General features: G+C 52.8%; 2 protein-coding genes across 2 annotated transcripts; one reads left to right on the top strand and one right to left on the bottom strand.

Moving 5' to 3' along the window:
• The first annotated feature begins 2,082 nt into the window (after window positions 1-2,082).
• On the top strand, window positions 2,083-6,049 carry ART1 (ADP-ribosyltransferase 1). Its single transcript, XM_039251978.1, has 4 exons — window positions 2,083-2,169; window positions 2,502-3,282; window positions 4,384-4,425; window positions 5,970-6,049. The coding sequence occupies exons 1-4, from the start codon at window positions 2,107-2,109 to the stop codon at window positions 6,047-6,049; spliced, it is 966 nt and encodes a 321-aa protein (XP_039107909.1). The 5' UTR covers window positions 2,083-2,106.
• A 1,412-nt stretch (window positions 6,050-7,461) lies between these two features.
• On the bottom strand, window positions 7,462-12,130 carry CHRNA10 (cholinergic receptor nicotinic alpha 10 subunit). Its single transcript, XM_039252053.1, has 5 exons — window positions 12,049-12,130; window positions 10,387-10,532; window positions 9,801-9,955; window positions 8,550-9,082; window positions 7,462-7,919 (listed from the first exon to the last, which is right to left on the bottom strand). The coding sequence occupies exons 1-5, from the start codon at window positions 12,128-12,130 to the stop codon at window positions 7,462-7,464; spliced, it is 1,374 nt and encodes a 457-aa protein (XP_039107984.1).
• Window positions 12,131-12,353: the final 223 nt, after the last annotated feature.

Below are 12,353 nucleotides of genomic sequence, written 5' to 3' on the forward strand. Positions count from 1 at the left end.
TAGAAATACCTGTGAATTTGCTTATATGTGGATACAGTATCTTTAGAAGGATACACAGAAAATGGGAATGTTGGTTGCCTCTGGTGAGATGGAGTAAGGAATTAGCAAGAGAAAGATATTTCATTTTGTGCCTTTTGGACTATTTACATTTTGAACAATGAAAATGTATTACTTTTAGAAAATTAAACCCTTATGGGCACCTGGGTGGCTCAGTCAGTTAAGCGTCTGACTCTTTATCTGGGCTCAGCTCATTATCTCACAGTTTGCAAGGTTGAGTCCCACATCCAGCTCCATGCTCGAGATTCTCTCTCTCCTTCTCTGCTTCTCCCCCTGCCCCTTCTTGCTCTCTCTCTCTCTTAAATAAATATTTTTTAAAAAGATTTACATTGAAAATTAAAGTCAAGATTGATCCTGTTAGTAAGCAGAAATGTGAATTAGAGAGATTTCCTCAGTCAGCTGAGCAGCTGACTCTTGATTTCAGCTCAAGTCATGAACCCAATGGTCATGGGATCAAGCCCATTGGGCTCTGCACTGAGCATGGAGTGCTCTTGGGATTCTCTCTCTCCCCTACCCCTCTCGCGTGTGCTCTCTCTCTCTCAAAAAATAAAAGAGAGAGAAAGAGAGAGAGATTATGGTAATTAGAATTGGCAAAGACATAGAGAAAAGCACTCTCATTCACTGTTGCAGAAGGGCAAACTACTACCTCTGAGTGGTAATTTGGCAGTGCCATATAAACAATAATTCACATCCTTTAAACATTATATCACTTCTTGATATCTTTCCTATAAAATATGCATATAAGTAGGTAAGGATTTTATATACATGGATGTTCATAAAGTATTATATGTAATGTCAAAAATGCCAAAGCATTAGGAAAAAATCTGTGCCCATTAATGAGAAAATAGTTGAACAAATTATGGTTTAACTATATTATGAAATTCCATGCTGCCATTAAAATGAATAAGGTAGATATGAATGTATGGTGTGGAAGGAACTCCTTGATACATTGTTTCCTGGGGGAAAAAGGTTACAGGAGATATATATGAAATATGAAAAGGCATGTTACTTTTTCTTTTTGAAAAAACAAACAATAAAAACCAAAAGCAGCCTGTGTATAGAAAACTAGGTGTGTATGCATATTTAAATATTAAATTACTTGCACATACACAGAAATAGGTCCTAAAGGACACTAGTGTCATGGTAACAGCAAGCACAGGTAAGAGTGAGAGAGGACACGGAGGGAGAGATAAAGACTGGGACTTGGATTCTGTGATCCATTCATACTTTCTTTCCCCCACTACAAGCATACATTACTTTGTAATGAAACAGAAAAAAAACAGCAGCAGCAGCACTGATTTAAAAACTGTCTGTTCCAATCCTGACCCCAAGCTGGGACTCCGCCTTCTTGGGGCCTCACTCCCCGTCCCATCCTCTCTGCATCTCCCAGCCCCTCTCGTTTACCACCTGGCAGTCTACATCTGTCCTGGGCCTGGAAGCAATTGAGGACTTATGGGAGGAGGGCTCAGTTTGTACCAGGACTGCAGGAGAGGAGGACGGGTGGATCTCATACCTTGAGCCCTGCCGTGACCCACCAGGTGGCCAGTCCTGGATCTGCCCTGTTCCAGCCTCACATCCTCCATGGGGTGAAGCCTAGACCTCTTGCTGTGGCAGTCAGGACCTTTCATGAACGGCCCCAGTCTTTCCAACATTCCCACACTGCAAGTTCTGCCGTGCTGGACAAAATGTCTTTCACTTTTTATATTCAATACCTTTGCTCTTCTCATTTCTGCTACCCTGGACTCCTTTCTCACCCCAAATGCCAATCTTCCTAACCCAGTCTCCACCGATTGAAGCCTTATTCTCCTATTTATCCAAAAGACCCTGTTCAGGTAACACCTCCTCCAGGAAGTCTCCCATGTTCCCATATTCCAGCAAGAAGGATCCTCTCTCTCTCCTGAGCCTTCCTTTCTATGTGCCAAGCACTGAGAGTGGCACAGACTAGGTGTCAATCAATGTTTATGAAACTACATATTAACATTGCCATTTTCTAGATGAAGAAGCTGAGACTCAAAGAGAGAAAGTAATTTATCCAGGGCTACCTCCAACATGCAGCCTCCTGCCATGGTGTCTCTGCTGCTTGTGTCTATGGGCCTCATGGAAGCACTTCAGGTATGGTCATCCTCCACTGTCCCCTCGCCAGCAGGGAGCTGAGTTGTTGGCTTCCTCTGAACTCTGGGAGGAGGAGCCATGGGAGGAGGAGCCATGGGAGGAGGAGCCATGGGAGGAGAGAACAACTGATGCTTCCACTGGGGCTGGCCCAGCCTGAGGGGACAGCCCCTCACCCTGCTCTCTGAGAGTGTGCAGCTGGTCGTTCCCAATCCCCTTCCCCTCCAGGCGTGTTTGGGGCTCTCAGCGTCATCATCTAAGTGGAGAAATTTGATGACAGGCTCCCATTCTCCTGAGGCTCATCCTCTCGCTCCTTACTGCTCCCTCTTCTTCAGGCCCAGAGCCATCCCATCACTCAACGAGACCTCTTCTCTCAAGAAATGCCCCTGGACATGGCCCCAGCCTCCTTTGATGACCAGTATGCTGGCTGTGCAGCAGCCATGACAGCTGCTCTCCCGGATCTCAACCAAACAGAGTTCCAGGCCAACAAAGTGTATGCTGATGGCTGGGCACTGGCAAGCAGCCAGTGGCAAGAGCGCCAGGCCTGGGGACCAGAGTGGAGCCCCAGCCCTACCCGCCTGCCCCCGCCACCTCCTGGCTTCCGCGATGAGCACGGGGTGGCCCTCCTCGCCTACACAGCCAACAGCCCTTTGCACAAGCAGTTCAATGCAGCCGTACGCGAGGCGGGCCGCTCGCGAGCCTCCTACCTCCACCACTTCTCCTTCAAGACACTCCATTTCCTGCTGACCGAGGCCCTGCAGCTACTGGGAAGGGGCCAGCGTTCACCCCAGTGCCGCCAGGTGTTCCGAGGCGTACACGGCCTGCGTTTCCGGCCAGCGGCACCTGGGGCCACCGTAAGGCTGGGGGGATTTGCTTCTGCCTCCCTGCAGAATGCTGCAGCCCAGCAGTTTGGGGAGGACACCTTCTTTGGCATCTGGACCTGCCTTGGGGCACCTATCAAGGGCTACTCCTTCTTCCCCGGGGAGGATGAAGTGCTGATCCCCCCCTTTGAGACCTTCCAGGTAATCAATGCCAGCAGACCAGCCCAGGGCCCCACCCGCATTTACCTCCGGGCCCTGGGCAAGCGCAGCATGTACAACTGTGAGTACATTAAAGGTGAGTAGGGCACGCACTAGACAGCACCTATGCAGAAGATGGGCTTCCCCTTCTGTTTTCAGGGGATACAGACACAAATATTACAAATAAATGAACAATGAGGGGGACCCAGTCGTGTCCCTCTGCCCCTCTACCCCCTTGCATCTAACCTTCTGAGGTAATAGGACTCTTGTCCCTGGAGGTGTTTAAGCCAGAGCTGGCCACTTGCCTGCTGGGAGGCCGAGAAGGGTTTTCTGACCAAGACAGGTGTCTGTGGACATTTGAGGGCCAAACAGAACTGGTCAGGCTTTTCTCCCAACTGGAAGCTGGATGGCAGTTAATTTCTGGCCACAGCACTGACACCCAGACCACTGATGCCAGGTCTGATTAAGAGCCAACATCAGCCTCCAAGAGGAGCACATGTATTCGGCTGAATGGAGATCCTGTGCTGTCATGTGTGCTAGGCGGGGGTGCAGGTGGGTGGTGAGACAGCCGTTGGGGCCTGTGCCCCAAAGTTCCAGCTCAGGCTGTTGCAAGTCTTAGATACTCTTCCTGTCTATCCCCCAGGAGTGGCCAGAGACAGAATCATGAGGACAGGCCCAGGTTCTTTATCTCTGAAGGGGCTAGGGGTTGCTGGTCCTGGCTGAATGATGCCCAGGGGCTGTGAGGCCAAATTTGCATAATTAGAAGCAGGTCGTTGGCTGGAACTGTGGACCACCTCTAAGATGGGAGAAGGTTCAGTGTGGCTGCCATTCCCACTTTGGACAGCACCATGAGTGTGCATGAGTTAATGGAAGGTGAGAAAGACATGCAAAGTACATAAACTAGTGTCTCCTTGGCTGGGACAAGGCATGGGAGAGGGAGAGGTGAGGCAAAGTTACAGGCCAAGGAAGCAGGAGGAGTACCCATAATAGACCCTGGCTTTGAGAGCTGGCTCCCTTCTGGCTCTGTTGCTCATGGTCAAGTCAAACGTAGGCAAGGGAGGTCCATAAGGAAGCAGAGTTAGGGGAAAATGTATCAGCTTCTCCTCGAACAAGTTGGTAATGGACCACAGGGTTTTGGGGTTCTTTCCTATCCTGAGAGCTATTGAGCCTTTGATTATTTACTGTTTCTTCCCTACAGACAAGCAGTGCAAGTCTGGGCCCTGCCGTCTGCATAACTCAGGTAAGAGCTGCAAGCCTATGTGGGCCTCAGCTCAAGGATAAGCAGGGTGCCCTGGGGTTGAACTCCTCTCCTGAATGCATGTCACTCTTGGAAGGAAAACAACCCTCTTTTAATTAATACAACTCTTAAGTAGATACCTGTGGAGGTTGCTAACCTCTCTTAGAGGACACAGATGTGAGTATGGGGCAGAGATCATACAAGCTGATATACGTGCCCCGCCCCCCCCCCCCCCCCCCCCCCCCACCGTACGGGCCCCCTCTCCTTCACAGGAGGTCACTGATCATGTCTCAGAGAGATCCAGGGTGCACTGAGGGGATGAAGGGAAGGGCCCACTCCCACAGTCCTCTCTGGTCCTTCTCCTTCAGCTGCAGAACCCACTGTCTCTATTATCGCCCTCAGGGCTCCTGTAGACCACCTTCCAAGGTTGAGGTCAGATCTTGGGTGCTGGACACCTGATCTCATCTGGGCTCTACCCTAACTCTCTCTGTGACCAATCAGTCTCTCTCTGGGCCTCAGTTTTCCTATCTGTATAATAATGCATATTAGACTAGAAGATCCCCAGGTCCCTTTCAGTTGTGACTCTTTTCTTCCCTTGAATACTTGCTGTGCCAGGGCCTGCCTAAGCCACCACTTCTCTAGGTGGGAATGGGCTTTTCCAGGGGAACCAACTGGAATAGGCCCTTCCAAGGACAGAAACTCTAGCCACTCCTCCCTGTCGGGTCCCTCCTCCCTCCGCCAGGGCTCTGTGAACTGTGGGAAGGAAGGGGCCCTAGCATCCACTTTGTTCCCACCATTCTCTACTACACAGTCCTACTCCATGCTCCAGGCACACCATGCCATGAATCCTCACCATGACCCAGTGGGTAGGTACTATCATCGCCCTCGTTCTACAGATGAGGGAACTAAGTCCCAGAGAAGTGAATCAACCAGTAAGGGGTGGGGTCCAGAGAGACCAGCTCTAGAGCCAAACTCTGAGCCACCACACTACCTGGTCCCCACTTCTCCCTGGACACCATCTTATTTTATTCTTACTGTACAATAAACCATTGGAAGGAGGAAGAACAGGGAGTATTACCCTCATTATATAGTAAAGGAGACCCAGAGACAGAAGGAGTCAGTGGCAAGCCAGGGTCAGAAGCCAGATCTCTGGGCTCCAACCAGTTGAGTTCTGGTAATGTCATTTCAAGAACCAAACAAGCTAAGGATCCCCTCTGGTCCATCAGTACTTCTATCAGGAGTTGGGCAAAGGGGCAAAGATGAGCATCAGTAGAGCCCACTCATATCTCTTCCCCTTGTTCATCCCACTCTGCAACACCTCATTTGTCTCAGAAGGAGGCAGGGGCATAGACCAACCTAGTCACCTCTGGAAGGGGAACTGGGGCTCTTTCATCTGCCTACCCTCCTCCCTGAATCCATGCTCTGCACCTCTGGCCCCATTGCACTTTGTGTGTCTGTGTTTCCAGCTCACTCTGCTCACTCCTCTTCATCTTGTTTATGCACCTCATTTACCCTGAAACCTCTCTCTCTGCCTGTTTTTCCTGCAGCCATGGGTCAAAGCCCCCTTTCTGCAGTCTGGTCTCTCCTACTGCTGCTCTGGCTCCTTGTCGGGGGAACCTTTCCATAGAGTCCAGGCCTCCTTATCATCCGTCCAACACTGAACAGCCCTGCCTGCTGCCTCTACCCAACATGGGGATGTTAGCCACGTGTGTGCTTTAAGGGCAGCCAGGATCCAAGGTAACTCCATCTGCAGGGAACTCTGGGACACTGGTAGCTGCCAGGCCTGTTGATGGAGAAATAAAGGAATCTAGGGACCGAACTTTAGCCAAGGTTCTAAGAATGAGACACTGAATAGAGGTGGGGGTCTCCAGAACAGGCAACAACTCACTTGGAGGTTAAAGACTAAACTAGTTTGGGGGGTGGGGAATGGGGAGAAAATCACTTGGCCAGGGTACTTGCTGGTGTTACTCAAATGCCTCACATGCACACCTGGAAGGCTCCTATTCGCTCTCCCAAGAAGCCTTCTCTGACCTCTCCCACCTGGCTGGGCTAGGGGCCCTGCCCCTCTGCTCCCACAGGTCCCTAGGTGCTTCTCTACACCCTGTGTTCATGTTTGCCTCCTGTGTCAGACTGTGAGCTTCCTGAGGGCAGGGACTGGGTCTAAAGCACAGAGATAGTGCTAGAAAACATGTAAGTCAAAAAGGAACAAATATCTTGTGAATGGCTCATCTCTGCACTGCCAGCTCTGGACATTTTCAAGCTCTCTGTCAGTATGTGGGAATGGTGTGGACTGTCTCTAGCTCCAGAGGGTAGAGAGCACGAGACCTAGCACAGACAGCATCAGGCTCTCTGCCAGGGTCTCAACTGAATGCTCACTTGAATTCTTGTCAGCAAAGACATAATTTTTGCTCTGATCTATGCGTCCTAAGGCTCCTGCCCCTAAAGAGACAAACCTGGATCCCCAACTTCCATTACCACAGCCCCCAAGGGTTAAGACAGGACAGTAAAGAGGTGCCAGGCACGCACTCATTTTATTAGGAGTTGGGGCTTTGAGGCCAAAATCCTGGTTGTGGTCTCCTGCTCCGGAAACTAGAATCCTGAATCCTTTTCTCTGAGTCCTAGGCAGGGACCGGCATGACCAAGTCCGTAAAACAATAGCCACTGAGGAAGGAAGAGAAGACAGAGAAACATGGTAGTTCTGTGTCTCATATAACTCGCACTCTTGCCACCAACAGCTCTAACACTCAGCATCAAAGTCCAATTCTGTTCTTCCAGGACTGCATTTTGATCTTGACCCTTAGAGTTCCTCTTCTGCAGGGATTCGGGGAGTGGCAAGCTCTGGATTTCCCTCTGTGGTTAGGGTAGGTAGGCAAGTGATCCCTGTGGGTTGTGAAATCAGCAGTGCTGATAATGAAGAAAGGGTGTCCCAGGCTCTGAGGCACAGCAGGGAGAGACTGGGTGGCCCTTCTGAGAGCCAACATCCACCTGGCCTTTCCATCCCTGTCTGGAGGTGCTGTGGCTGCACCAGACCCCTGGGACTCACAGGGCCTGCACCAGCACCAGGAGGCTCATGACCAGGGCCATGGAGAAGAAGATGCCCAGGAAGAAGCGATCCATCACACGGGCCAGCCGCTTCCAGTCTTCATGGCGGCGCTGGGCAACCCGGTGGCTGTGGAAGGTGTTAACAATGGTAGCTACGTGGCGCAACAAGGCTTCCTGACGGCACAGACACCGTGGCTCACGGCAAGAAACTGCTGGAGGGTGAACCCCTTCGTCAGGAGGCTGGGGACTGGGAGGTGTCTCAGGTGGTCTAGACTGCCCACAGGGCTCCCCTCGTTCCCGCACACACAAGCCCCGTGCCAGGCGTCCCAGCAGGAGGGCCCGAGCCCAGGCTGGCACTGGTCGGGCACTAGGACCACAGTAATGCAGGTTCATGATAAGGATGGTGAGCGCTGTGGAGAATGTGACCATGGTCATGGTGGCCATGTAGTACTTCCCTGCAAGAGAGAGTGAGCTGGGGCCCAAAACAAGAACTCAGGGTGCCTGAGTTTGCCCACCACCTCAACACAAATAGGCACCAGCTCACCCACCATGAGGCTCTCAGGACCCTCCAGTCCCAATGGATGGAGCCAGGAAGGAAATAAGAGCCAAGGTCTCCTCATTCCCTATTCCAACAAGTGAGTTCTCACAAGCCACCTGCTCCGTAGTTCTCCTCACTATTGGACGCTGCACTCCTCCCACAATCCATGAAAGCCATGTTCTCAAATGTAGAACCACAATCTGGGGCATATTATTGATTCTTTTGGTACAACTGGGATAACAACAGAACTTACCTCACAGGTCTGTGGTGATGCCTCCCTGAGTTAATTAATGCCTCCCTGAGTCAAGTGCTTAGGAGAGCCTGTTACGAAGGGTGAGGGGAGGGATGTCCTCCTGGAAGGGGCCTAACTCCTCTCCCCTCAATCTCAGAATGAGGCATGCTCCCGTAATGACCCCCACCCCCCAAACTCCCGCACTGAACTGTGGCCCGCACTGCTAGGCTGGGCATGGGCGGGGGCCAGTCTCGTGGAGGGGACGGCTCTCTGCGCGCCCCCTCCCCACCCCCGACCCGCCCCCTCGTGGCTCACCGATGAGCGGCACGCTCTCGGCCGGCGGCATGCTCTCAGCCAGGAGCAGCTGGAAGACGGTGAGCGCCAGCAGCACAGTGACGCCGAGCGACACCTTCTCGCCCGAGTCGGCTGGCAGGTGGAAGGCGAGCGGCGCGAGCAGCGAGATGAGCACGCAGGGCAGCAGCAGGTTGCACACGTAGGCGGCGGCGCGGCGGCGCAGCAGCAGCGTGAAGGTCACGTCCGGGTAGGGCTCGGAGCAGCAGCCGTAGGTGAGCACGCGCCGCCGCGCCGGCATGCCCAGCACGCGCCACTCCACGTTCTCCACGAAGTCGGCCAGGCTGGCGGCGGTGCCGCGCGGCCGCACGTCCAGCTGGTGCCCGCCGTGCGTCCACGAGCCGAACGTCAGGCCGCAGCGCTGCGCGTCGAACGGGAAGGCCGACACGTCCACGCGGCATGAGCTGCGCGTGATGGCCGGCGCGTCCCAGCGTACCTCGCCGTCGTGCCGCAGAACCACGTTGGTGCTGGCCGAGGCCGGTGGCTGTGCGTCAGCCCTGTGGGCGGGCAGGGTCGGGCTCCCTGAGGAGGCTGCGCAGAGGCTGACCCCAGTAGGAGCTCTATGATCCCTGGGGCCCTGTGGTTACCAGGGGGCGCCCGGGGAGGGGGGGTTGGAGGGGGCGCGAGAGAGGGCTCTGTATGCCTTTGGAGGCTTAGAAGGGGTGGCATCTTGCAGGCCCTAAAAGGAGGAGACACAGATCTAGGCAGAGTGAAAACACATCTGCAAAAGTTGGCACCTGGCTGCAACGTGTTATCTGCAAATCTCCTAGAGGGGCCCCTGGGGAAAATATGCAGAGCCATATGTTGTCTGGGAAACACAACTGGTTTAGGTGGCATAAAGGAATGCCCCAGAGGGTTAGGCCCTAGAGGAAGTCCGTAGGTAGGTCATAGGGGACTCCTGGAGCGGGCCTGGAGGGTGGAGTATGCCATCAAGAGGCACTTGTACCCCAGAACCCTCTCTGTGAGAGATACAGAACTGGCCCTAGAGCACACAGTGGGTTCCCAGGAGACATTCAGCCTGGTTTGGCTTGGGGGAGTCTAAATGGGGGGTGTCATGGAGGGGCTGGCAGCTTTGAAGGGTCCTGGGGGAAAGGCTTCCAGGGGGCATAGCAACCAAGTTAGGTTGTGGCGATGGGGAATCCATGCAAACCTAGAGCCAAGGGCAACAGTAGGGAGGGGATGAGGAGGGGAGGGAGGGTCCCAGGCAGGCAGTACTTGTTATAGAGTACGATGTCTGGCCGCCACACGAGACTGCTGGGGATGCGGATAGCATCCAGGCCACCATAGGCATCAGGGTCCCATCGTAGGTAGGCATCTGTCCACTCTTGTCGAATCCACAGGTACAGGGTCAGCACCTGGTTGCGCTCATCCTAGTGGGGGCCAGGGAGTGGGCACAGATGTGGACACACATATATGCACACCCTCCCCTGTGTGTACACTCACCTACAGAGCTCTGGACGGTACCCACAAAACCAGCTGACTCACAGACCAGTTACTACCCATGCCTGACCTTGCTATGTGACCTTGGCAGTTTTCCTCTCTCCTTTAGGTCTCAGTTTCCTCAGAAGTTACATGGGTGATAATCTCTGCTAGGCAGGAATCCAAGTGTGCAAAGTGGTAGGCACACTGTGGGCACCCAGAAGTTAGTATCCAACAGTTAGTAGCTGTTATTACTGTTAATATTAATGTTTACACATAAGAATTGTTTGGAGAATAATTCCATTCTCTCACTCTCCCCCCACCCCCATTCCTTGACACTGCCACAGGCATGCTCCACGGGTGTACTACCACCACAACACACCATATCAATGATCTGGGACAATGTCACCTCCAGGGTCACGTTCAGAGCCTGGTCTGTGTCTGCCACAGGTCTCAGGGCACTTGTGTAGTTGGCGAAGAGGTCACGGAACAGCTTGTGAGCCAGCCTGCCCTCAGCTCCCAAGCACTCTGGGGGACCAGGAAAAAGGGTTGTCCATCTGAGACCCTTGTCCAGGGGCCCTCTGCTCACACCCTCCATCTCCACAAGGGTGGAGCCTTTCACCTGCTATGCTATCTCCTGGTCATCTGACTGGCCCTCCTGATGTCTGCTCTGTCCATCTAGCTGTGGTTCTAGTTCCTCCCTGGACTGCCTTTAGGAGTAAGTGAGGTGAAGGCTGAAGACTGAATTGGTACTATCTTCTGGAGCAAGGCTGACTGGTTTCTTTTCCACCCTTTCCCTTCCTAAAGACCCGGATTCTGCTTGCCCTACTGAAAATGCTACGGGGGCCCAAAGAGGCAACAAGAGTCTTGTCTCTCACCCAGGTGTTGTGAACCCCATTACTCTGCCCCCTCCAGTTTCTCAAACCTGTCTCCACATATCCAGCTGCACTTCTGTGGATTTCTTCAAAGTTTCTGATGCTATGGGCCGTCTCTCCTTCTGCAAATCCTCTCTTCTCTAGACTTTTGTGACATACCACATTGTCTTCAGCCTCTTTTTCAAGCAAGTATTGTTTCCCAGAATCCTGTCCTTGGTCTTTTTTTTTTTTTTTTCATCCCAGATTTTTCTCCTGAGCTTCAGACCCATAAATACAACAATTCACTCCCAAATGTCCTATTGGCACCTCTAAGTCTGAACTCATCTCCTCCCCCCATGCTCTGAAACCTGTTCCTTATTCTGTGTTCCCCATCTCAGCAACAGCACTGATCTCCCAGTGATCTCAGCCAGAAATCTGGGAATTATCCCTCCTTTCTGCCCCCTCTGCCTGCAATCCAACCAGTACCTGAGTCCCATCAGCCATACTACTGGGCATCCTTTGAATGTCTAGTCACCTCTGAAGCTTGAGAGGACTTCTCACTGCCCCTGCTACAAGTTCAGTCTCTCTAACCAGCCTCCACATTTCTGAGATCAGGCTTTTAAGCACTCAAGTCTGACCAGGCCAGTAGCTGCTTTAAACTGTTCAACGGTCAGGGTGCCTGGGTGGCTCAGTCGGTTAAGCATCCGACTTCAGCTCAGGTGATCTCATGATCTGTGGGTTCGAACCCTGCATCGGGCTCTGTGCTGACAGCTCAGAGCCTGGAGCCTGCTTCGGATTCTGTGTCTCCCTTTCTCTGCCCCTCCCATGCTCCCGCCTCTATCTCTCTTTCTCTGTCTTTCTCTCAAAAGTAAATAAATATTAAAAATTAAAAAAAAAAAAACCCTGTTCAATGGCTCTTCATATTGCCTGCTAATACAGTCTAAATTCAGCCTGGCATTCAAGGCCAATCATGATCTGGCCCCATCCTTGAGGCTTTTATATCACTGCTCCCACCCCAGCCAGGCAGGTCTTCCCCTGCCCCTTTAGCAACTGTGTCCTCTATGATACCCAGCTAGAGCAGTTGTTCCCCACACAGCAGTAAAGAGAAACAGGATGTGGAGAGGGATTTGGGGAGGAAGGCAACAGCAGCGGTGCCAAGAGAGGCAGGGCTGGTTTACTGGGCTTCACACCTGGAAGTAGTGAGAGCAGGAGGAGAAAGCCCAGGCTGGAGACAGAGAAGCCGAGGCTGAGGTGGTGGCTCCGGGGTCCCATGGCCCTGCCACAGCAAGAGATGGGGCAGGGCTCTGGGTGTGAGCCTCCTGGCCCCCCTGAGGGCAGCATCAGGCCCTCCTGGCAGGGATGGTGTGGACAATACCTGCAAGTCAGAAGAAAGACTGAGATCTCTGCTGGGTCCAGCTACCCTCTGGGGAGCCCCATGGCCCTTCTAGTTCTCTGACCTTCCCATTTGTACCTGCCCTTGGATCTTGGCATCTGC

The sequence above is a fragment of the Hyaena hyaena genome, unplaced genomic scaffold (genome assembly GCF_003009895.1).
Source record: "Hyaena hyaena isolate Hyena2069 unplaced genomic scaffold, ASM300989v1 scaffold_406, whole genome shotgun sequence".
Classification (NCBI taxonomy): domain Eukaryota; kingdom Metazoa; phylum Chordata; class Mammalia; order Carnivora; family Hyaenidae; genus Hyaena; species Hyaena hyaena.